Here is a 26395-nt window from a genome sequence, read left to right on the forward strand (position 1 = left end):
GTGACGCGTTTCACATACACTATCAGCGCTTACTCATAGACTCACGCGTAAGTGCCGATAGGGGGCATGAAACGTGTCAGACTTTCTGTCCACCATACCTGCCATGTCTGTCTGCCTCTTTAATTTGTTCTAAATAAAGCATTTTTTGGATTTTAAAATAACCGGGTCTTGTTGTAGTGCCTGCCGCTCTTCTTGCTATGTACGCAACAGTGTGGGCTTGTGTGTAACAGTGTATGAGTATGCAACAGCGTGGGCTTGTGTGTGACAGTGTGTGAGTACATAACAGTGTGGGCTTCTGTGTGACAGCGTATGGGTATGCAAAACTGTGGGCTTTTCTGTTACTGTGTATGAATACCCAACAGCATTGTCTTCTGTATGACAGTGTATGGGTTATGTCAGACTGTGGTCTTCTGTTTGACTGTGTAAGGATACGCAACAGTGTGGGCTTCTAAGTGACTGTGTAAGGGTATGCAACAGTGTGTGCTTGTGTGTAACAGTGTATGAGTACGCAACAATGTGGGCTTGTGTGTGACAGTGTGCGAGTACGCAACAGAGTGGGCTTGTGTGTGACAGTGTATGGGTATGCAACCCCGTGGGCTTTTGTGTTAATGTTTAGGAGTACCCAACAGCATTGTCTTCTGTATGGCAGTGTATGGGTACCTGAGACCATGGGCTTCTGTCTGTTTATGGGTACACAACAGCGTGGGCTTCTGTGTTACTGTGTATGAGTATCCAACAGCATTGTCTTCTGTATGACTGTGTATGAGTATACAAAAGCGTAGGCTTCTGTATGACAGTATATAGGTATGCAATAGCAAGGGTTTCTGTGTGCCTGTGTATGTATACGCAACAGTGTGGGTTTCTGTGTCACATTGTATGGGTACGCAACAGCACAGGCTTCTGTGTGACAGTGTATGGGTACGCAACAGTGTGGGCTTCTGTGTGACAGTGTATGGGTACACAACAACGTGGGCTTCTGTGTCACCGTGAATGGTTACGCAACAGCGTGGGCTTCTGTGTGACAGTGTATGGGTACGCAACAACGTCTGTTTCTGCGTTACATTGTAAGGGTACACTGACTTAAGGCTATGCTTATGTTCAGCTGGAACTATGTGTATGCCAGGGTAAGGCAGTGTACGTGTCAAAGAAGAGACTGTGCATCTGTTACTGTAAAGCTGTCCATATAAAATTGCTCACATGTATCAGTGTGAAACTGTACAAATGTCAGGGCAATGGTGTGCATAGATCACTGTGAAGCTATGCAGGATATGGAAAGAGGCTATGCAACTTTTACTGTGAAGCTGTGCTTTTGTCAGGATGAATTGTGCATGGAAAATGGCACCCATATATTAGTGTGAAGCTGTGCAAATGCCAGGGCAATGTTGTGCATATATCATTTAGAGGTTATGCATATGTTTGGGCAGGCTAGTACATGTAAAGCTGTGCATATGTCAGAACTAGACCATGCATGTGTCATTGTAAGGCTGAGTATATTTGTGGTTGAAGGTGTGCAAGTGTCACTGCAAGGTTGTGCATACATCAGGGTGAGTCTGTGAAGCTATGCATGTGTCACTGTGACAATGTTCAGGGCAAGACTGTGCATGCATGAGTATGATGTTGTGCATATGTGGAGATGAGAACATGCATGTGTATGTGTAAAGCTGTACATACATCAATATATCAGGGCTTAAGTGTGCATGTGTCACTGTGTATATAACTGAGCAAGACTGTGCATGCATGAGTGTGAATCTGTACACGTGTCAAAGAGAGGCTGTGCACGAGTCAATGTGACACTATGTATATATCTTGTCTATATTATACTTGGGTGAGTATGAAGTTGTGCATATGTGGGAATGAGCCCATGAATGTGTGAGTGTAAAGCTGTGCATACATCAGAAATAGACTGTGCGTGTGTCACTGTGACGTTGTGCATATATCAGGGCAAGATTGTACATGAGCGAGTGTGAAGCTGTGCATGTGTCACTGTGACGTTGTGCATATATCAGGGCAAGATTGTACATGAGCGAGTGTGAAGCTGTGCATGTGTCAATGTAAAGCTGTGAAATTATTAGGAAGCTGGGTAGGAAGCATACAATACACATAATAGTTGCTAGTTTTATACTTAGCACTTAATAAGGAATGTGTGAATCTGTGCATATATCAGGACCAGACTGTACATGCGTGAGTATGAAGCTGTGCATATATCAGGACCAGACTGTACATGCGTGAGTATGAAGCTGTGCATATATCAGGACCAGACTGTACATGCGTGAGTATGAAGCTGTGCATATATCAGGACCAGACTGTACATGCGTGAGTATGAAGCTGTGCATATGTGAGGATGAGCCCATGCATGTAAGTGTGAAGCTGTGCATATATCAGGACCAGACTGTACATGCGTGAGTATGAAGCTGTGCATATGTGAGGATGAGCCCATGCATGTGCATGTGTCGCTGTGCATATATCAGGACCAGACTGTACATGCGTGAGTATGAAGCTGTGCATATGTAAGGATGAGCCCATGCATGTAAGTGTGAAGCTGTGCATGTGTCGCTGTGCATATATCAGGACCAGACTGTACATGCGTGAGTATGAAGCTGTGCATATGTGAGGATGAGCCCATGCATGTGCATGTGTCGCTGTGCATATATCAAGGCATTACATACCTCCCAACTGTCCTGATTTTAGGGATCTGTCCCGATTTTTTTTTTTTTTTAAAGTTCTATTGGGCCCATACTCAGAAGCAGCTGGATTTTCTCTCCCAGGGTTATATACCTGTTAGATTCCTTGTAGAAAATGAATGGTGTGTGGGTTAAGTAGGAGTAAGAAGGCTGTATACCCTATGACCACAGGTAATGGTGACCTCTAACCCCTGGTAGAGATGACGTCTAACCCCTGGTGATAATACTTACATGCCTTCAGGCAACACCAGGGTAACGGACAGTGGCAGCCTCAGACTGCCAGTTTATGTGCTTGCCAACCCCAGGACCTCATACAATGAGTTACAGATACCCATATATGATGTAGTGTGTGTCTATCTGTATCTATAAGTGTGTATGTGTGTGTATCTGCATGTATAAGTGTATGCTATGTACTGTGTGTATCTGTATGTATAAGTGTATGCTATGTACTGTGTGTATCTGTATGTATAAGTGTATGCTGTGTACTGTGTGTATCTGTATGTATAAGTGTATGCTATGTACTGTGTGTATCTGCATGTATAAGTGTATGCTATGTACTGTGTGTATCTGTATGTATAAGTGTATGCTATGTACTGTGTGTATCTGCATGTATAAGTGTATGCTGTGTACTGTGTGTATCTGTATGTATAAGTGTATGCTATGTAGTGTGTGTGTATCTGTATGTATAAGTGTATGCTGTGTACTGTGTGTATCTGTATGTATAAGTGTATGCTATGTAGTGTGTGTGTATCTGTATGTATAATTGTGTATCTGCATGTATAAGTGTATTCTATGTAGTGCGTGTGTGTATCTGCATGTATAAGTGTATGCTGTGTAGTGTGTGTATCTGATTGTATAAGTGTGTGTGTGTATCTGCATGTATAAGTGTATGCTGTGTAGTGTGTGTGTATCTGCATGTATAAGTGTATGTGTGTATCTGCATGTATAAGTGTATGCTGTGCAGTGTGTGTGTGTGTGTATCTGTTTGTATAAGTGTATGCTGTGTAGTGTGTGTGTGTGTATCTGCATGTATAAGTGTATGTGTGTATCTGCATGTATAAGTGTATGTGTGTATCTGCATGTATAAGTGTATGCTGTGCAGTGTGTGTGTGTGTGTGTATCTGTTTGTATAAGTGTATGCTGTGTAGTGTGTGTGTGTGTATCTGCATGTATAAGTGTATGTGTGTATCTGCATGTATAAGTGTATGTGTGTATCTGCATGTATAAGTGTATGCTGTGCAGTGTGTGTGTGTATCTGTTTGTATAAGTGTGTGTGTGTGTGTGTGTGTGTGTGTGTATCTGCATGTGTAAGTGTATGCTATGTAGTGTGTTACTGTGCTTTTTTGCTAACTTTTAAGTCCAGAATCTGGAATATTAATGGGGAATGCAGAGAACAGTTTTAAAGAATCTTTTATTAAATGTCCAATTAAGATAAAAATATTTAGCACTGTCTCTGCAAAGGTTCATTAAACACAGAGCTCACATAGCTATACCAGTGGTTTGAGCTTGTGTTTGATTTGCTGCCTAAGAGTATTAAAAGATGTGACTTTATTTATAATTTTATTTATATTACTTTGGTGTTATGTTTTTTTAAGCCCCGCCCCTTTTATTTTTTTGTCGCAGGGGGAGGGGGGGTCCCTCTTTTGAATTTTGAAATGTTGGGAGGTATGAGGCAAGATGGTATATGTGTTAGTGTGAAGCTGTGCATGTGTCACTGTGACGCTGTGTATATATCAAGGCAAGATGGTACATGTGTTAGTGTGAAGCTGTGCATGTGTCACTGTGACGCTGTGTATATATCAAGGCAAGACGGTACATGTGTTAGTGTGAAGCTGTGCATATGTCACTGTGACGCTGTGTATATATCAAGGCAAGACGGTACATGTGTTAGTGTGAAGCTGTGCATGTGTCACTGTGACGCTGTGTATATATCAAGGCAAGACGGTACATGTGTTAGTGTGAAGCTGTGCATGTGTCACTGTGACGCTGTGCATATATCAAGGCAAGACGGTACATGTGTTAGTGTGAAGCTGTGCATGTGTCACTGTGACGCTGTGCATACATCAAGGCAAGACGGTACATGTGTTAGTGTGAAGCTGTGCATGTGTCACTGTGACGCTGTGTATATATCAAGGCAAGACGGTACATGTGTTAGTGTGAAGCTGTGCATGTGTCACTGTGACGCTGTGTATATATCAAGGCAAGACGGTACATGTGTTAGTGTGAAGCTGTGCATGTGTCACTGTGACGCTGTGTATATATCAAGGCAAGACGGTACATGTGTTAGTGTGAAGCTGTGCATGTGTCACTGTGACGCTGTGTATATATCAAGGCAAGACGGTACATGTGTTAGTGTGAAGCTGTGCATGTGTCACTGTGACGCTGTGTATATATCAAGGCAAGACGGTACATGTGTGAGTGTGAAGCTGTGCATGTGTCACTGTGACGCTGTGCATATATCAAAGCAAGACGGTACATGTGTTAGTGTGAAGCTGTGCATGTGTCACTGTGACGCTGTGTATATATCAAGGCAAGATGGTACATGTGTTAGTGTGAAGCTGTGCATGTGTCACTGTGACGCTGTGTATATATCAAGGCAAGACGGTACATGTGTTAGTGTGAAGCTGTGCATGTGTCACTGTGACGCTGTGTATATATCAAGGCAAGACGGTACATGTGTTAGTGTGAAGCTGTGCATGTGTCACTGTGACGCTGTGTATATATCAAGGCAAGATGGTACATGTGTTAGTGTGAAGCTGTGCATGTGTCACTGTGACGCTGTGTATATATCAAGGCAAGACTGTACATGTGTTAGTGTGAAGCTGTGCATGTGTCACTGTGACGCTGTGTATATATCAAGGCAAGACGGTACATGTGTTAGTGTGAAGCTGTGCATGTGTCACTGTGACGCTGTGTATATATCAAGGCAAGACGGTACATGTGTTAGTGTGAAGCTGTGCATATGTCACTGTGACGCTGTGTATATATCAAGGCAAGATGGTACATGTGTTAGTGTGAAGCTGTGCATGTGTCACTGTGACGCTGTGCATATATCAAGGCAAGACTGTACATGTGTTAGTGTGAAGCTGTGCATGTGTCACTGTGACGCTGTGCATATATCAAGGCAAGACGGTACATGTGTGAGTGTGAAGCTGTGCATATGTCACTGTGACGCTGTGTATATATCAAGGCAAGACGGTACATGTGTTAGTGTGAAGCTGTGCATGTGTCACTGTGACGCTGTGTATATATCAAGGCAAGATGGTACATGCGTTAGTGTGAAGCTGTGCATGTGTCACTGTAACGCTGTGTATATATCAAGGCAAGACGGTACATGTGTTAGTGTGAAGCTGTGCATGTGTCACTGTGACGCTGTGTATATATCAAGGCAAAATGGTACATGTGTTAGTGTGAAGCTGTGCATGTGTCACTGTGACGCTGTGTATATATCAAGGCAAGACGGTACATGTGTTAGTGTGAAGCTGTGCATGTGTCACTGTGACGCTGTGTATATATCAAGGCAAGACGGTACATGTGTTAGTGTGAAGCTGTGCATGTGTCACTGTGACGCTGTGTATTTATCAAGGCAAGACGGTACATGTGTTAGTGTGAAGCTGTGCATGTGTCACTGTGACGCTGTGTATATATCAAGGCAAGGCGGTACATGTGTCACTGTGACGCTGTGTATATATCAAGGCAAGACGGTACATGTGTTAGTGTGAAGCTGTGCATGTGTCACTGTGACGCTGTGTATATATCAAGGCAAGACGGTACATGTGTTAGTGTGAAGCTGTGCATGTGTCACTGTGACGCTGTGAATATATCAAGGCAAGACTGTACATGTGTTAGTGTGAAGCTGTGCATGTGTCACTGTGACGCTGTGTATATATCAAGGCAAGACGGTACATGTGTGAGTGTGAAGCTGTGCATATGTCACTGTGACGCTGTGTATATATCAAGGCAAGACGGTACATGTGTTAGTGTGAAGCTGTGCATGTGTCACTGTGACGCTGTGTATATATCAAGGCAAGATGGTACATGTGTTAGTGTGAAGCTGTGCATGTGTCACTGTGACGCTGTGCATACATCAAGGCAAGACGGTACATGTGTTAGTGTGAAGCTGTGCATGTGTCACTGTGACGCTGTGTATATATCAAGGCAAGACGGTACATGTGTTAGTGTGAAGCTGTGCATGTGTCACTGTGACGCTGTGCATATATCAAGGCAAGACGGTACATGTGTTAGTGTGAAGCTGTGCATGTGTCACTGTGACGCTGTGCATATATCAAGGCAAGACGGTACATGTGTTAGTGTGAAGCTGTGCATGTGTCACTGTGACGCTGTGTATATATCAAGGCAAGATGGTACATGTGTTAGTGTGAAGCTGTGCATGTGTCACTGTGACGCTGTGTATATATCAAGGCAAGACGGTACATGTGTTAGTGTGAAGCTGTGCATGTGTCACTGTGACGCTGTGTATATATCAAGGCAAGATGGTACATGTGTTAGTGTGAAGCTGTGCATGTGTCACTGTGACGCTGTGTATATATCAAGGCAAGACGGTACATGTGTTAGTGTGAAGCTGTGCATGTGTCACTGTGACGCTGTGTATATATCAAGGCAAGATGGTACATGTGTTAGTGTGAAGCTGTGCATGTGTCACTGTGACGCTGTGTATATATCAAGGCAAGATGGTACATGTGTTAGTGTGAAGCTGTGCATGTGTCACTGTGACGCTGTGTATATATCAAGGCAAGATGGTACATGTGTTAGTGTGAAGCTGTGCATGTGTCACTGTAACGCTGTGCATATATCAAGGCAAGATGGTACATGTGTTAGTGTGAAGCTGTGCATGTGTCACTGTGACGCTGTGTATATATCAAGGCAAGACGGTACATGTGTTAGTGTGAAGCTGTGCATGTGTCACTGTGACGCTGTGCACATATCAAGGCAAGATGGTACATGTGTTAGTGTGAAGCTGTGCATGTGTCACTGTGACGCTGTGTATATATCAAGGCAAGATGGTACATGTGTTAGTGTGAAGCTGTGCATATGTCACTGTGACGCTGTGTATATATCAAGGCAAGACGGTACATGTGTTAGTGTGAAGCTGTGCATATGTCACTGTGACGCTGTGTATATATCAAGGCAAGATGGTACATGTGTTAGTGTGAAGCTGTGCATGTGTCACTGTGACGCTGTGCATATATCAAGGCAAGACTGTACATGTGTTAGTGTGAAGCTGTGCATGTGTCACTGTGACGCTGTGCATATATCAAGGCAAGACGGTACATGTGTGAGTGTGAAGCTGTGCATATGTCACTGTGACGCTGTGTATATATCAAGGCAAGACGGTACATGTGTTAGTGTGAAGCTGTGCATGTGTCACTGTGACGCTGTGTATATATCAAGGCAAGATGGTACATGTGTTAGTGTGAAGCTGTGCATGTGTCACTGTGACGCTGTGTATATATCAAGGCAAGACGGTACATGTGTTAGTGTGAAGCTGTGCATGTGTCACTGTGACGCTGTGTATATATCAAGGCAAGATGGTACATGTGTTAGTGTGAAGCTGTGCATGTGTCACTGTGACGCTGTGTATATATCAAGGCAAGGCGGTACATGTGTCACTGTGACGCTGTGTATATATCAAGGCAAGACGGTACATGTGTTAGTGTGAAGCTGTGCATGTGTCACTGTGACGCTGTGTATATATCAAGGCAAGACGGTACATGTGTTAGTGTGAAGCTGTGCATGTGTCACTGTGACGCTGTGTATATATCAAGGCAAGGACATGTGTTAGTGTGAAGCTGATGTGTCACTGTGACGCTGTGTATATATCAAGGCAAGACGGTACATGTGTTAGTGTGAAGCTGTGCATGTGTCACTGTGACGCTGTGTATATATCAAGGCAAGTCGGGTACATGTGTTAGTGTGAAGCTGTGCATGTGTCACTGTGACGCTGTGAATATATCAAGGCAAGACTGTACATGTGTTAGTGTGAAGCTGTGCATGTGTCACTGTGACGCTGTGTATATATCAAGGCAAGACGGTACATGTGTTAGTGTGAAGCTGTGCATGTGTCACTGTGACGCTGTGTATATATCAAGGCAAGACGGTACATGTGTTAGTGTGAAGCTGTGCATGTGTCACTGTGACGCTGTGTATATATCAAGGCAAGACGGTACATGTGTGAGTGTGAAGCTGTGCATGTGTCACTGTGACGCTGTGTATATATCAAGGCAAGATGGTACATGTGTTAGTGTGAAGCTGTGCATGTGTCACTGTGACGCTGTGTATATATCAAGGCAAGACTGGTACATGTGTTAGTGTGAAGCTGTGCATGTGTCACTGTGACGCTGTGTATATATCAAGGCAAGATGGTACATGTGTTAGTGTGAAGCTGTGCATGTGTCACTGTGACGCTGTGTATACATCAAGGCAAGATGGTACATGTGTTAGTGTGAAGCTGTGCATGTGTCACTGTGACGCTGTGTATAAATCAAGGCAAGACGGTACATGTGTTAGTGTGAAGCTGTGCATGTGTCACTGTGACGCTGTGTATATATCAAGGCAAGACGGTACATGTGTTAGTGTGAAGCTGTGCATGTGTCACTGTGACGCTGTGTATATATCAAGGCAAGACGGTACATGTGTTAGTGTGAAGCTGTGCATGTGTCACTGTGACGCTGTGTATATATCAAGGCAAGACGGTACATGTGTTAGTGTGAAGCTGTGCATGTGTCACTGTGACGCTGTGTATACATCAAGGCAAGACGGTACATGTGTTAGTGTGAAGCTGTGCATGTGTCACTGTGACGCTGTGTATATATCAAGGCAAGACGGTACATGTGTTAGTGTGAAGCTGTGCATGTGTCACTGTGACGCTGTGTATATATCAAGGCAAGATGGTACATGTGTTAGTGTGAAGCTGTGCATGTGTCACTGTACGCTGTGTATATATCAAGGCAAGACGGTACATGTGTTAGTGTGAAGCTGTGCATGTGTCACTGTGACGCTGTGTATATATCAAGGCAAGATGGTACATGTGTTAGTGTGAAGCTGTGCATGTGTCACTGTGACGCTGTGTATATATCAAGGCAAGATGGTACATGTGTTAGTGTGAAGCTGTGCATGTGTCACTGTGACGCTGTGTATATATCAAGGCAAGACGGTACATGTGTTAGTGTGAAGCTGTGCATGTGTCACTGTGACGCTGTGTATATATCAAGGCAAGGCGGTACATGTGTCACTGTGACGCTGTGTATATATCAAGGCAAGACGGTACATGTGTTAGTGTGAAGCTGTGCATGTGTCACTGTGACGCTGTGTATATATCAAGGCAAGACGGTACATGTGTTAGTGTGAAGCTGTGCATGTGTCACTGTGACGCTGTGAATATATCAAGGCAAGACTGTACATGTGTTAGTGTGAAGCTGTGCATGTGTCACTGTGACGCTGTGTATATATCAAGGCAAGACGGTACATGTGTGAGTGTGAAGCTGTGCATATGTCACTGTGACGCTGTGTATATATCAAGGCAAGACGGTACATGTGTTAGTGTGAAGCTGTGCATGTGTCACTGTGACGCTGTGTATATATCAAGGCAAGATGGTACATGTGTTAGTGTGAAGCTGTGCATGTGTCACTGTGACGCTGTGCATACATCAAGGCAAGACGGTACATGTGTTAGTGTGAAGCTGTGCATGTGTCACTGTGACGCTGTGTATATATCAAGGCAAGACGGTACATGTGTTAGTGTGAAGCTGTGCATGTGTCACTGTGACGCTGTGCATATATCAAGGCAAGACGGTACATGTGTTAGTGTGAAGCTGTGCATGTGTCACTGTGACGCTGTGCATATATCAAGGCAAGACGGTACATGTGTTAGTGTGAAGCTGTGCATGTGTCACTGTGACGCTGTGTATATATCAAGGCAAGATGGTACATGTGTTAGTGTGAAGCTGTGCATGTGTCACTGTGACGCTGTGTATATATCAAGGCAAGACGGTACATGTGTTAGTGTGAAGCTGTGCATGTGTCACTGTGACGCTGTGTATATATCAAGGCAAGATGGTACATGTGTTAGTGTGAAGCTGTGCATGTGTCACTGTGACGCTGTGTATATATCAAGGCAAGACGGTACATGTGTTAGTGTGAAGCTGTGCATGTGTCACTGTGACGCTGTGTATATATCAAGGCAAGATGGTACATGTGTGAGTGTGAAGCTGTGCATGTGTCACTGTGACGCTGTGTATATATCAAGGCAAGATGGTACATGTGTTAGTGTGAAGCTGTGCATGTGTCACTGTGACGCTGTGTATATATCAAGGCAAGATGGTACATGTGTTAGTGTGAAGCTGTGCATGTGTCACTGTAACGCTGTGCATATATCAAGGCAAGATGGTACATGTGTTAGTGTGAAGCTGTGCATGTGTCACTGTGACGCTGTGTATATATCAAGGCAAGACGGTACATGTGTTAGTGTGAAGCTGTGCATGTGTCACTGTGACGCTGTGCACATATCAAGGCAAGATGGTACATGTGTTAGTGTGAAGCTGTGCATGTGTCACTGTGACGCTGTGTATATATCAAGGCAAGATGGTACATGTGTTAGTGTGAAGCTGTGCATATGTCACTGTGACGCTGTGTATATTATCAAGGCAAGACGGTACATGTGTTAGTGTGAAGCTGTGCATGTGTCACTGTGACGCTGTGTATATATCAAGGCAAGATGGTACATGTGTTAGTGTGAAGCTGTGCATGTGTCACTGTGACGCTGTGCATATATCAAGGCAAGACTGTACATGTGTTAGTGTGAAGCTGTGCATGTGTCACTGTGACGCTGTGCATATATCAAGGCAAGACTGGTACATGTGTGAGTGTGAAGCTGTGCATATGTCACTGTGACGCTGTGTATATATCAAGGCAAGACGGTACATGTGTTAGTGTGAAGCTGTGCATGTGTCACTGTGACGCTGTGTATATATCAAGGCAAGATGGTACATGTGTTAGTGTGAAGCTGTGCATGTGTCACTGTAACGCTGTGTATATATCAAGGCAAGACGGTACATGTGTTAGTGTGAAGCTGTGCATGTGTCACTGTGACGCTGTGTATATATCAAGGCAAGATGGTACATGTGTTAGTGTGAAGCTGTGCATGTGTCACTGTGACGCTGTGTATATATCAAGGCAAGATGGTACATGTGTTAGTGTGAAGCTGTGCATGTGTCACTGTGACGCTGTGTATATATCAAGGCAAGGCGGTACATGTGTCACTGTGACGCTGTGTATATATCAAGGCAAGACGGTACATGTGTTAGTGTGAAGCTGTGCATGTGTCACTGTGACGCTGTGTATATATCAAGGCAAGACGGTACATGTGTTAGTGTGAAGCTGTGCATGTGTCACTGTGACGCTGTGAATATATCAAGGCAAGACTGTACATGTGTTAGTGTGAAGCTGTGCATGTGTCACTGTGACGCTGTGTATATATCAAGGCAAGACGGTACATGTGTTAGTGTGAAGCTGTGCATGTGTCACTGTGACGCTGTGTATATATCAAGGCAAGACGGTACATGTGTTAGTGTGAAGCTGTGCATGTGTCACTGTGACGCTGTGTATATATCAAGGCAAGACGGTACATGTGTGAGTGTGAAGCTGTGCATGTGTCACTGTGACGCTGTGTATATATCAAGGCAAGATGGTACATGTGTTAGTGTGAAGCTGTGCATGTGTCACTGTGACGCTGTGTATATATCAAGGCAAGATGGTACATGTGTTAGTGTGAAGCTGTGCATGTGTCACTGTAACGCTGTGCATATATCAAGGCAAGACGGTACATGTGTTAGTGTGAAGCTGTGCATGTGTCACTGTGACGCTGTGTATATATCAAGGCAAGACGGTACATGTGTTAGTGTGAAGCTGTGCATGTGTCACTGTGACGCTGTGCACATATCAAGGCAAGATGGTACATGTGTTAGTGTGAAGCTGTGCATGTTTCACTGTGACGCTGTGTATATATCAAGGCAAGACGGTACATGTGTTAGTGTGAAGCTGTGCATGTGTCACTGTGACGCTGTGTATATATCAAGGCAAGATGGTATATGTGTTAGTGTGAAGCTGTGCATGTGTCACTGTGACGCTGTGAATATATCAAGGCAAGAAGGTATATGTGTTAGTGTGAAGCTGTGCATGTGTCACTGTGACGCTGTGTATATACAAGGCAAGATGGTACATGTGTTAGTGTGAAGCTTTGCATGTGTCACTGTGACGCTGTGTATATATCAAGGCAAGACGGTACATGTGTTAGTGTGAAGCTGTGCATGTGTCACTGTGACGCTGTGTATATATCAAGGCAAGACGGTACATGTGTTAGTGTGAAGCTGTGCATGTGTCACTGTGACGCTGTGTATATATCAAGGCAAGACGGTACATGTGTTAGTGTGAAGCTGTGCATGTGTCACTGTGACGCTGTGTATATATCAAGGCAAGACGGTACATGTGTTAGTGTGAAGCTGTGCATGTGTCACTGTGACGCTGTTGTATATATCAAGGCAAGACGGTACATGTGTTAGTGTGAAGCTGTGCATATGTCACTGTGACGCTGTGTATATATCAAGGCAAGACGGTACATGTGTTAGTGTGAAGCTGTGCATTTGTCACTGTGACGCTGTGTATATATCAAGGCAAGATGGTACATGTGTTAGTGTGAAGCTGTGCATGTGTCACTGTGACGCTGTGCATATATCAAGGCAAGATGGTACATTGTTAGTGTGAAGCTGTGCATGTGTCACTGTGACGCTGTGTATATATCAAGGCAAGACGGTACATGTGTTAGTGTGAAGCTGTGCATGTGTCACTGTGACGCTGTGTATATATCAAGGCAAGGCGGGTACATGTGTCACTGTGACGCTGTGTATATATCAAGGCAAGACGGTACATGTGTTAGTGTGAAGCTGTGCATGTGTCCACTGTGACGCTGTGTATATATCAAGGCAAGACGGTACATGTGTTAGTGTGAAGCTGTGCATGTGTCACTGTGACGCTGTGAATATATCAAGGCAAGACTGTACATGTGTTAGTGTGAAGCTGTGCATGTGTCACTGTGACGCTGTGTATATATCAAGGCAAGACGGTACATGTGTGAGTGTGAAGCTGTGCATATGTCACTGTGACGCTGTGTATATATCAAGGCAAGACGGTACATGTGTTAGTGTGAAGCTGTGCATGTGTCACTGTGACGCTGTGTATATATCAAGGCAAGATGGTACATGTGTTAGTGTGAAGCTGTGCATGTGTCACTGTGACGCTGTGCATACATCAAGGCAAGACGGTACATGTGTTAGTGTGAAGCTGTGCATGTGTCACTGTGACGCTGTGTATATATCAAGGCAAGACGGTACATGTGTTAGTGTGAAGCTGTGCATGTGTCACTGTGACGCTGTGCATATATCAAGGCAAGACGGTACATGTGTTAGTGTGAAGCTGTGCATGTGTCACTGTGACGCTGTGCATATATCAAGGCAAGACGGTACATGTGTTAGTGTGAAGCTGTGCATGTGTCACTGTGACGCTGTGTATATATCAAGGCAAGATGGTACATGTGTTAGTGTGAAGCTGTGCATGTGTCACTGTGACGCTGTGTATATATCAAGGCAAGACGGTACATGTGTTAGTGTGAAGCTGTGCATGTGTCACTGTGACGCTGTGTATATATCAAGGCAAGATGGTACATGTGTTAGTGTGAAGCTGTGCATGTGTCACTGTGACGCTGTGTATATATCAAGGCAAGACGGTACATGTGTTAGTGTGAAGCTGTGCATGTGTCACTGTGACGCTGTGTATATATCAAGGCAAGATGGTACATGTGTTAGTGTGAAGCTGTGCATGTGTCACTGTGACGCTGTGTATATATCAAGGCAAGATGGTACATGTGTTAGTGTGAAGCTGTGCATGTGTCACTGTGACGCTGTGTATATATCAAGGCAAGATGGTACATGTGTTAGTGTGAAGCTGTGCATGTGTCACTGTGACGCTGTGCATATATCAAGGCAAGATGGTACATGTGTTAGTGTGAAGCTGTGCATGTGTCACTGTGACGCTGTGTATATATCAAGGCAAGACGGTACATGTGTTAGTGTGAAGCTGTGCATGTGTCACTGTGACGCTGTGCACATATCAAGGCAAGATGGTACATGTGTTAGTGTGAAGCTGTGCATGTGTCACTGTGACGCTGTGTATATATCAAGGCAAGATGGTACATGTGTTAGTGTGAAGCTGTGCATATGTCACTGTGACGCTGTGTATATATCAAGGCAAGACGGTACATGTGTTAGTGTGAAGCTGTGCATATGTCACTGTGACGCTGTGTATATATCAAGGCAAGATGGTACATGTGTTAGTGTGAAGCTGTGCATGTGTCACTGTGACGCTGTGCATATATCAAGGCAAGACTGTACATGTGTTAGTGTGAAGCTGTGCATGTGTCACTGTGACGCTGTGCATATATCAAGGCAAGACGGTACATGTGTGAGTGTGAAGCTGTGCATATGTCACTGTGACGCTGTGTATATATCAAGGCAAGACGGTACATGTGTTAGTGTGAAGCTGTGCATGTGTCACTGTGACGCTGTGTATATATCAAGGCAAGATGGTACATGTGTTAGTGTGAAGCTGTGCATGTGTCACTGTAACGCTGTGTATATATCAAGGCAAGACGGTACATGTGTTAGTGTGAAGCTGTGCATGTGTCACTGTGACGCTGTGTATATATCAAGGCAAGATGGTACATGTGTTAGTGTGAAGCTGTGCATGTGTCACTGTGACGCTGTGTATATATCAAGGCAAGATGGTACATGTGTTAGTGTGAAGCTGTGCATGTGTCACTGTGACGCTGTGTATATATCAAGGCAAGGCGGTACATGTGTCACTGTGACGCTGTGTATATATCAAGGCAAGACGGTACATGTGTTAGTGTGAAGCTGTGCATGTGTCACTGTGACGCTGTGTATATATCAAGGCAAGACGGTACATGTGTTAGTGTGAAGCTGTGCATGTGTCACTGTGACGCTGTGAATATATCAAGGCAAGACTGTACATGTGTTAGTGTGAAGCTGTGCATGTGTCACTGTGACGCTGAGTATATATCAAGGCAAGACGGTACATGTGTTAGTGTGAAGCTGTGCATGTGTCACTGTGACGCTGTGTATATATCAAGGCAAGACGGTACATGTGTGAGTGTGAAGCTGTGCATATGTCACTGTGACGCTGTGTATATATCAAGGCAAGACGGTACATGTGTTAGTGTGAAGCTGTGCATGTGTCACTGTGACGCTGTGTATATATCAAGGCAAGATGGTACATGTGTTAGTGTGAAGCTGTGCATGTGTCACTGTGACGCTGTGCATACATCAAGGCAAGACGGTACATGTGTTAGTGTGAAGCTGTGCATGTGTCACTGTGACGCTGTGTATATATCAAGGCAAGACGGTACATGTGTTAGTGTGAAGCTGTGCATGTGTCACTGTGACGCTGTGCATATATCAAGGCAAGACGGTACATGTGTTAGTGTGAAGCTGTGCATGTGTCACTGTGACGCTGTGTATATATCAAGGCAAGATGGTACATGTGTTAGTGTGAAGCTGTGCATGTGTCACTGTGACGCTGTGTATATATCAAGGCAAGACGGTACATGTGTTAGTGTGAAGCTGTGCATGTGTCACTGTGACGCTGTGTATATATCAAGGCAAGATGGTACATGTGTTAGTGTGAAGCTGTGCATGTGTCACTGTGACGCTGTGTATATATCAAGGCAAGACGGTACATGTGTTAGTGTGAAGCTGTGCATGTGTCACTGTGACGCTGTGTATATATCAAGGCAAGATGGTACATGTGTTAGTGTGAAGCTGTGCATGTGTCACTGTGACGCTGTGTATATATCAAGGCAAGATGGTACATGTGTTAGTGTGAAGCTGTGCATGTGTCACTGTGACGCTGTGTATATATCAAGGCAAGATGGTACATGTGTTAGTGTGAAGCTGTGCATGTGTCACTGTAACGCTGTGCATATATCAAGGCAAGATGGTACATGTGTTAGTGTGAAGCTGTGCATGTGTCACTGTGACGCTGTGTATATATCAAGGCAAGACGGTACATGTGTTAGTGTGAAGCTGTGCATGTGTCACTGTGACGCTGTGCACATATCAAGGCAAGATGGTACATGTGTTAGTGTGAAGCTGTGCATGTGTCACTGTGACGCTGTGTATATATCAAGGCAAGACAGTACATGTGTTAGTGTGAAGCTGTGCATGTGTCACTGTGACGCTGTGTATATATCAAGGCAAGATGGTATATGTGTTAGTGTGAAGCTGTGCATGTGTCACTGTGACGCTGTGCATATATCAAGGCAAGATGGTATATGTGTTAGTGTGAAGCTGTGCATGTGTCACTGTGACGCTGTGTATATATCAAGGCAAGATGGTACATGTGTTAGTGTGAAGCTTTGCATGTGTCACTGTGACGCTGTGTATATATCAAGGCAAGACGGTACATGTGTTAGTGTGAAGCTGTGCATGTGTCACTGTGACGCTGTGTATATATCAAGGCAAGACGGTACATGTGTTAGTGTGAAGCTGTGCATGTGTCACTGTGACGCTGTGTATATATCAAGGCAAGACGGTACATGTGTTAGTGTGAAGCTGTGCATGTGTCACTGTGACGCTGTGTATATATCAAGGCAAGACGGTACATGTGTTAGTGTGAAGCTGTGCATGTGTCACTGTGACGCTGTGTATATATCAAGGCAAGACGGTACATGTGTTAGTGTGAAGCTGTGCATGTGTCACTGTGACGCTGTGTATATATCAAGGCAAGACGGTACATGTGTTAGTGTGAAGCTGTGCATATGTCACTGTGACGCTGTGTATATATCAAGGCAAGATGGTACATGTGTTAGTGTGAAGCTGTGCATGTGTCACTGTGACGCTGTGCATATATCAAGGCAAGATGGTACATGTGTTAGTGTGAAGCTGTGCATGTGTCACAGTGACGCTGTGTATATATCAAGGCAAGACGGTACATGTGTGAGTGTGAAGCTGTGCATGTGTCACTGTGACGCTGTGTATATATCAAGGCAAGACTGTACATGTGTTAGTGTGAAGCTGTGCATGTGTCACTGTGACGCTGTGTATATATCAAGGCAAGATGGTACATGTGTTAGTGTGAAGCTGTGCATGTGTCACTGTGACGCTGTGTATACATCAAGGCAAGATGGTACATGTGTTAGTGTGAAGCTGTGCATGTGTCACTGTGACGCTGTGTATATATCAAGGCAAGACTGTACATGTGTTAGTGTGAAGCTGTGCATGTGTCACTGTGACGCTGTGTATATATCAAGGCAAGATGGTACATGTGTTAGTGTGAAGCTGTGCATGTGTCACTGTGACGCTGTGTATACATCAAGGCAAGATGGTACATGTGTTAGTGTGAAGCTGTGCATGTGTCACTGTGACGCTGTGTATACATCAAGGCAAGACGGTACATGTGTTAGTGTGAAGCTGTGCATGTGTCACTGTGACGCTGTGTATATATCAAGGCAAGACGGTACATGTGTTAGTGTGAAGCTGTGCATGTGTCACTGTGACGCTGTGTATACATCAAGGCAAGACGGTACATGTGTTAGTGTGAAGCTGTGCATGTGTCACTGTGACGCTGTGTATATATCAAGGCAAGACGGTACATGTGTTAGTGTGAAGCTGTGCATGTGTCACTGTGACGCTGTGTATACATCAAGGCAAGACGGTACATGTGTTAGTGTGAAGCTGTGCATGTGTCACAGTGACGCTGTGTATATATCAAGGCAAGACGGTACATGTGTGAGTGTGAAGCTGTGCATGTGTCACTGTGACGCTGTGTATATATCAAGGCAAGACTGTACATGTGTTAGTGTGAAGCTGTGCATGTGTCACTGTGACGCTGTGTATATATCAAGGCAAGATGGTACATGTGTTAGTGTGAAGCTGTGCATGTGTCACTGTGACGCTGTGTATACATCAAGGCAAGATGGTACATGTGTTAGTGTGAAGCTGTGCATGTGTCACTGTGACGCTGTGTATATATCAAGGCAAGACTGTACATGTGTTAGTGTGAAGCTGTGCATGTGTCACTGTGACGCTGTGTATATATCAAGGCAAGATGGTACATGTGTTAGTGTGAAGCTGTGCATGTGTCACTGTGACGCTGTGTATACATCAAGGCAAGATGGTACATGTGTTAGTGTGAAGCTGTGCATGTGTCACTGTGACGCTGTGTATACATCAAGGCAAGACGGTACATGTGTTAGTGTGAAGCTGTGCATGTGTCACTGTGACGCTGTGTATATATCAAGGCAAGACGGTACATGTGTTAGTGTGAAGCTGTGCATGTGTCACTGTGACGCTGTGTATACATCAAGGCAAGACGGTACATGTGTTAGTGTGAAGCTGTGCATGTGTCACTGTGACGCTGTGTATATATCAAGGCAAGACGGTACATGTGTTAGTGTGAAGCTGTGCATGTGTCACTGTGACGCTGTGTATACATCAAGGCAAGACGGTACATGTGTTAGTGTGAAGCTGTGCATGTGTCACTGTGACGCTGTGTATATATCAAGGCAAGACGGTACATGTGTTAGTGTGAAGCTGTGCATGTGTCACTGTGACGCTGTGTATATATCAAGGCAAGATGGTACATGTGTTAGTGTGAAGCTGTGCATGTGTCACTGTGACGCTGTGCTTATATCAAGGCAAGACGGTACATGTGTTAGTGTGAAGCTGTGCATGTGTCACTGTGACGCTGTGTATATATCAAGGCAAGACGGTACATGTGTTAGTGTGAAGCTGTGCATGTGTCACTGTGACGCTGTGTATATATCAAGGCAAGACGGTACATGTGTTAGTGTGAAGCTGTGCATGTGTCACTGTGACGCTGTGTATATATCAAGGCAAGACGGTACATGTGTTAGTGTGAAGCTGTGCATGTGTCACTGTGACGCTGTGTATATATCAAGGCAAGACGGTACATGTGTTAGTGTGAAGCTGTGCATGTGTCACTGTGACGCTGTGTATATATCAAGGCAAGATGGTACATGTGTTAGTGTGAAGCTGTGCATGTGTCACTGTGACGCTGTGTATATATCAAGGCAAGATGGTACATGTGTTAGTGTGAAGCTGTGCATGTGTCACTGTGACGCTGTGTATATATCAAGGCAAGATGGTACATGTGTTAGTGTGAAGCTGTGCATGTGTCACTGTGACGCTGTGTATATATCAAGGCAAGATGGTACATGTGTTAGTGTGAAGCTGTGCATGTGTCACTGTCACGCTGTGTATATATCAAGGCAAGATGGTACATGTGTTAGTGTGAAGCTGTGCATGTGTCACTGTGACGCTGTGTATATATCAAGGCAAGATGGTACATGTGTTAGTGTGAAGCTGTGCATGTGTCACTGTGACGCTGTGCATATATCAAGGCAAGACGGTACATGTGTTAGTGTGAAGCTGTGCATGTGTCACTGTGACGCTGTGCATATATCAAGGCAAGACGGTACATGTGTTAGTGTGAAGCTGTGCATGTGTCACTGTGACGCTGTGCATATATCAAGGCAAGACGGTACATGTGTTAGTGTGAAGCTGTGCATGTGTCACTGTGACGCTGTGTATATATCAAGGCAAGACGGTACATGTGTTAGTGTGGAGCTGTGCATGTGTCACTGTGACGCTGTGTATATATCAAGGCAAGATGGTACATGTGTTAGTGTGAAGCTGTGCATGTGTCACTGTGACGCTGTGTATATATCAAGGCAAGACGGTACATGTGTTAGTGTGAAGCTGTGCATGTGTCACTGTGACGCTGTGTATATATCAAGGCAAGATGGTACATGTGTTAGTGTGAAGCTGTGCATGTGTCACTGTGACGCTGTGTATATATCAAGGCAAGACGGTACATGTGTTAGTGTGAAGCTGTGCATGTGTCACTGTGACGCTGTGTATATATCAAGGCAAGACGGTACATGTGTTAGTGTGGAGCTGTGCATGTGTCACTGTGACGCTGTGCATATATCAAGGCAAGATGGTACATGTGTTAGTGTGAAGCTGTGCATGTGTCACTGTCACGCTGTGTATATATCAAGGCAAGATGGTACATGTGTTAGTGTGAAGCTGTGCATGTGTCACTGCGATGCTTTGCATATATCAAGGCAAGACTGTACATGCGCGAGTATGAAGCTGTGCATATGTGTAGATGAGCCCATGCATGTATGAGTGTGAAGCTGTACATATGTGGGGATGAGCACATGCATGTATGAGTGTGAAGCTGTACATATGTGGGGATGAGCACATGCATGTGTGAGTGTGAAGCTGTACATATGTGGGGATGAGCACATGCATGTGTGAGTGTGAAGCTGTACATATGTGGGGATGAGCACATGCATGTGTGAGTGTGAAGCTGTACACGTGGGGATGAGCACATGCATGTGTGAGTGTGAAGCTGTGCATGTGTTACTGTGACATTGTGCACATATCAGGGTAAGTCTGTAGCTGTGCTTATGTGGGGATGAGTGGGAAGCTGTGTATACATCAGTACTAGACTCTGCATGTGTTACTGTGACATTGTGCATATATCAAGGTGTGTCACCTGGGTGGGCAGCCTACTATATACGTTATAGTTGCTATTTTTGTGCTTAGAACTCAATAAAAAATTACAGTCAATCTAATAAAAGTTTCCAAGCTTCCAAGTTTAAATTATAGCTCTCTACAGTTTTATTATAGAATTAGTGGTAATAACATATACTAATACTGTTAATAAATTCTGTGGAAATGGAAAAATCTAATATTTAGTATAAAACACCATGAGGTTAGTAGATAAGAATTTAATGCAGCATACCATTAGCACATTATACATTACACTGATGGGATTTTCAAGAACAAATTGTCAGGAAAGCTGAAAAAATATTTTTATTCAATGTTACCTTGGACAAATTTACAACTCCAGCTGTATCCAAACTGTGGTTGTCATTAGAGCCATTGTATTTCATTGATTTGCTGTCCGTCAACCGTGATGTTGTAAGAAGTTGATCTGTATTGAACGCATTAAAAGTTTATACATAGCTGTCAACAGCTTAATTGTCCTGTCTCGCTAGCGTTCAATGTTCTCATGAAGACAACTGACTAGTCAGTCACAAGCATTGCAGTGGAATGAAATAACATATGCTGCATAATTCAGCAGAGAAGAAAATAGTTTAATATATTAAATCTTAAGTATTAAACTATTTTATCTCACGGCTGTAGAACAAGTATATATATATATATATATATATATATATTTATTCATCAACCAAATATCTAGTGAACAGAAGCACAATGTATAACTATTTTAAATAAAAAAAAACAAAACAAAAAAAAACACACACTTTTCAAGCTTGTCTTTGATTGGCTGGGGAGAAAAAAATATAATTCCAAGGGTAAAATCAGTCATTTCACACACCAGCTTCATAAATATGACATTTATAAGACTACAGGGAAAAGGGAATTACCCACCCATCTTACTGCAGATTTCACATTTTAAATAGATTCACTCCTTAGAATAAAGTAAATAGAAAACACAAGTGGCATTTTTTATTTCTTCATTTCTTACAGTCTTCCCTATGGCATTAAAATCATGTCAGATTTTTTTTTTTTTTTTACGTGCCCAATATGAGAACTGATGTTTTCAGAGACCACCAAAAAGACTAATATTAGTTAAGAGCAGGCAGCTCAATCAAAGTTACTAAGCCACTTATTAACCTACCTGTGCTTAATTAGTTATATGCTTAAATCCCTGAGGATTTGAGTTTGGAAACACTACACTAATCTATTTTTAATGTGGACTGCATTTTCAAGTAATAAAAGTGCTGTGTTAACATTGCCTGTGTTAACAATGTGTTATGCTCTTAATTAGGGATTTATTATTGCTGAGAAAAAGCAGCAAAGATAAAAGGTGTGTTGTCTTTGGATCTACAATAAAAAAAATATATAGCAGATAATAAAATAATACATTCTGTAAAAATTACCTTCTTCCTTTTCTACATTTATTGCAGTGACATCTTCAGCAAGGGCTGCATTTTCTCTAGTAACAGAAAAAGTTGAATGCTGTGGAATGTTTTTTCTCTTAGCAGTTGTTCGGACTGGTGAAGTGTCAGACTTTTTAATAAAAGAGCATACATCTGTATCTGGAAAACTAAATGTATAAACAAAATAAATAAACAAATATATAACTGTATGTGTAATGAAATTACCAAATAAATATAGAATTTGTAACCAACAGCACTTACTAATTGCCCCTTAGATTTAATATAACTAAATCATTATAATTACCATGAAAAAGAGCAATTGAGGCATTTGCAGATGGAAATACAAAAGGCAAGCAATAATTAAAAAAAATATATACAGTAATACAATTTTTTATAAAAATCAGTCTTCTATTTGAGGTAATATGGTAATTTTTCCATCATCTACATATATGAAAAACACACACACACACACAAATATATATTTATATATAAAGTGTATATATATAGATATAAAATAATACAATTACATTTTTTGCTCAGTTTTCTAACATGCTAGGCTAAAACTGCTCTAGTCCAAAACGTCAAGGCATTTTTCACTAACCAACAATTTTCCTGAGGCTAAATGAATAAACAAGAATGAACACATGCAGGGCGAGATTACATATGCGGCGCAGGCTTCAGCGTAACTGCTAAAACCCGCGCCGCCCATAATTTCACCTCTCACATCGCCAGCAGTTCATAAAGTGCCGTAAATCGGATAAACTAGTGATGTCCAGAAATGTGTGTAAATACAAATTTCTGGAGTCGCCAGTGACTTAAAATAAATAAAATGTCAAATCTTGCGTAAAAGTCTAATGGTGGATTAGGGGTTTATATACTTCATTATGTTTATTGCGATGTGGGTTAATGGGGGATTAGGGGTTAATACATTTATTAGGTTTATTGTGATGTGGGTTAAAGGCGGATTAGGGGTTAATATACTTTTTTAGTTATTGCGGTGGGGGATTGCGGTTGACAAGTAGATAGATATTGCGCAAGCGTTAGGTGTTAGTTAATATTTTCAGCCAGTTACGAGAGTTACGGTGCTCACATTTTCAGCGTAAGACTTGCTGCGTCTGCCTATGTGTGGCAAGGTGAAAATGGAGTAAAATGTCTTAATTTTCGCTGCGTAAGTCCTTGCGCTGAATATGTGATACCAATTTGACGTGGTTATATGTTAGCTTATGGGAGTAAAAATTGCGTGCAACGGGTGAAATATACGCACCACATTTATATGCGGCGCCATATATGTGATAGCAAAACCAAGTAAAAGAACAGCGTTGATAGTTTTTGCAGGCAACGCCGCATATGTAATCTTGCCTGCAGTGTTTGGCACTTACATGAAATAAACTATTTCTGCCTTTTACAAAACCTTCTTAACTTGCACCTAATTAGGGAATAGCAGTTATGGTAGTCAGATCTAAACTTTTAGAACATTTTCATCTTAATAAAGAAATAATATTAAAAATTAAAAAGGTCAACTTTTTTTAACATTGGACTAAAATGTCTAATAATTCATAGCAGGTGAAATTAAACTATTTTAAAGGGACTCTAAAGACAAAAAATAAACCGGTTTTTTTTACTAATCTTTTTGTAAAAAGTGGAAAAAAGCATGTGAAAACATAATTTATGCTTACCTGATAAATTAATTTCTTACATGGTGGTGAGAGTCCACAATCCTTACTCTTGGGAATTACTCTTCTCTACCACTAGGAGGAGGCAAAGATTCCCAAACCCCAAGAGCTCTATAAAACCACTCCCACCTCACACATACCTAACATATAGCCAAACAAATGAGATAAGAAAAACATAATTTATGTAAGAACTTACCTGATAAATTCATTTCTTTCATATTAGCAAGAGTCCATGAGCTAGTGACGTATGGGATATACATTCCTACCAGGAGGGGCAAAGTTTCCCAAACCTTAAAATGCCTATAAAAACACCCCTCACCACACCCACAATTCAGTTTAACGAATAGCCAAGAAGTGGGGTGATAAGAAAGGAGCGAAAGCATCAAAAATAAGGAATTGGAATAATTGTGCTTTATACAAAAAATCATAACCACCACAAAAAAGGGTGGGTCTCATGGACTCTTGCTAATATGAAAGAAATGAATTTATCAGGTACGTTCTTACATAAATTATGTTTTCTTTCATGTAATTAGCAAGAGTCCATGAGCTAGTGACGTATGGGATAGCAGATACCCAAGATGTGGAACTCCACGCAAAAGTCACTAGAGAGGGAGGGAAAAAATAAAGACAGCCAATTCCGCTGAAAAAATAATCCACAACCCAAATCAAAAGTTTTAATCTAAAAAATGAAAAAAACTGAAATCATAAGCAGAAGAATCAAACTGAAACAACTGCTTGAAGTACTTTTCTACCAAAAACTGCTTCAGAAGAAGAGAAAACATCAAAATGGTAGAATTTAGTAAAAGTATGCAAAGAAGACCAAGTTGCTGCTTTGCAAATCTGATCAACGGAAGCTTCATTCTTAAAAGCCCAGGAAGTAGAAACTGACCTAGTAGAATGAGCCGTAATCCTTTGAGGCGGGGACTTACCCGACTCCACATAAGCATGATGAATCAAAGACTTTAACCAAGACGCCAAAGAAATGGCAGAAGCTTTCTGACCTTTCCTGGAACCAGAAAAGATAACAAATAGACTAGAAGTCTTTCTAAAATCTTTAGTAGCTTCAACATAATATTTCAAAGCTCTTACTACATCCAAAGAATGTAAAGATCTCTCCTTTGAATTCTTAGGATCAGGACACAATGAAGGGACAACAATTTCTCTACTAATGTTGTTAGAATTCACAACCTTAGGTAAAAATTTAAATGAAGTCCGCAACACCGCCTTATCCTGATGAAAAATCAGAAAAGGAGATTCACAAGAAAGAGCAGAACAAAACTTTCCAAGAAAGTAATTTAATATCCAGAGAATGCATAGGTTCAAACGGAGGAGCCTGTAAAGCCCTCAGAACCAAATTAAGACTCCAAGGAAGAGAGATTGACTTAATGACAGGCTTGATATGAACCAAAGCCTCTACAAAACAATGAATATCAAGAAGATTAGCAATCTTTCTGTGAAAAAGAACAGAAAGAGCAGAGATTTGTCCTTTTAAAGAACTTGCAGATAGACCTTTATCCAAACCATCCTGAAGGAACTGTAAAATTCTAGGAATTCTAAAAGAATGCCAAGAGAATTTATGAGAAGAACTGTAAGTAAGTTGTAAAACTGTAAATGTAAGTCTTCCAGACTCGATAATAATCTTCCTAGACACAGATTTACGAGCCTGTAACATAGTATTAATAACTGAGTCAGAGAAACCCCTATGACTAAGAATCAAGCATTCAATTTCCATACCTTCAAATTTAATGATTTGAGATCCTGATGGAAAAATGGGCCTTGAGATAGAAGGTCTGGTCTTAACGGAAGTGTCCAAGGTTGGCAACTGGCCATCCGAATGAGATCCGCATACCAAAACCTGTGAGGCCATGCTGGAGCCACCAGCAGAACAAACGAACGTTCCATTAGAATTTTGGAAATCACTCTTGGAAGAAGAACTAGAGGCGGAAAGATATAGG

The 26395-nt window shown here is 42.5% G+C and overlaps 1 protein-coding gene across 1 annotated transcript in view; it reads right to left on the reverse strand.

The window, feature by feature from the left end:
• The window catches only part of ZBBX (zinc finger B-box domain containing), a 508142-nt gene that overhangs the window by 147903 nt on the left and 333844 nt on the right, over nt 1-26395 (reverse strand). Inside the window, exons 15-16 of the mRNA XM_053711814.1 lie at nt 22768-22934; nt 21688-21794 (exon numbers count right to left, since the gene is read on the reverse strand). Coding sequence (XP_053567789.1) covers nt 21688-21794; nt 22768-22934 — 274 coding nt within the window. The remainder of the gene's footprint in view (nt 1-21687; nt 21795-22767; nt 22935-26395) is intronic.

The sequence above is a fragment of the Bombina bombina genome, chromosome 4, assembly GCF_027579735.1.
Source record: "Bombina bombina isolate aBomBom1 chromosome 4, aBomBom1.pri, whole genome shotgun sequence".
Taxonomy (NCBI): Eukaryota; Metazoa; Chordata; class Amphibia; order Anura; family Bombinatoridae; genus Bombina; species Bombina bombina.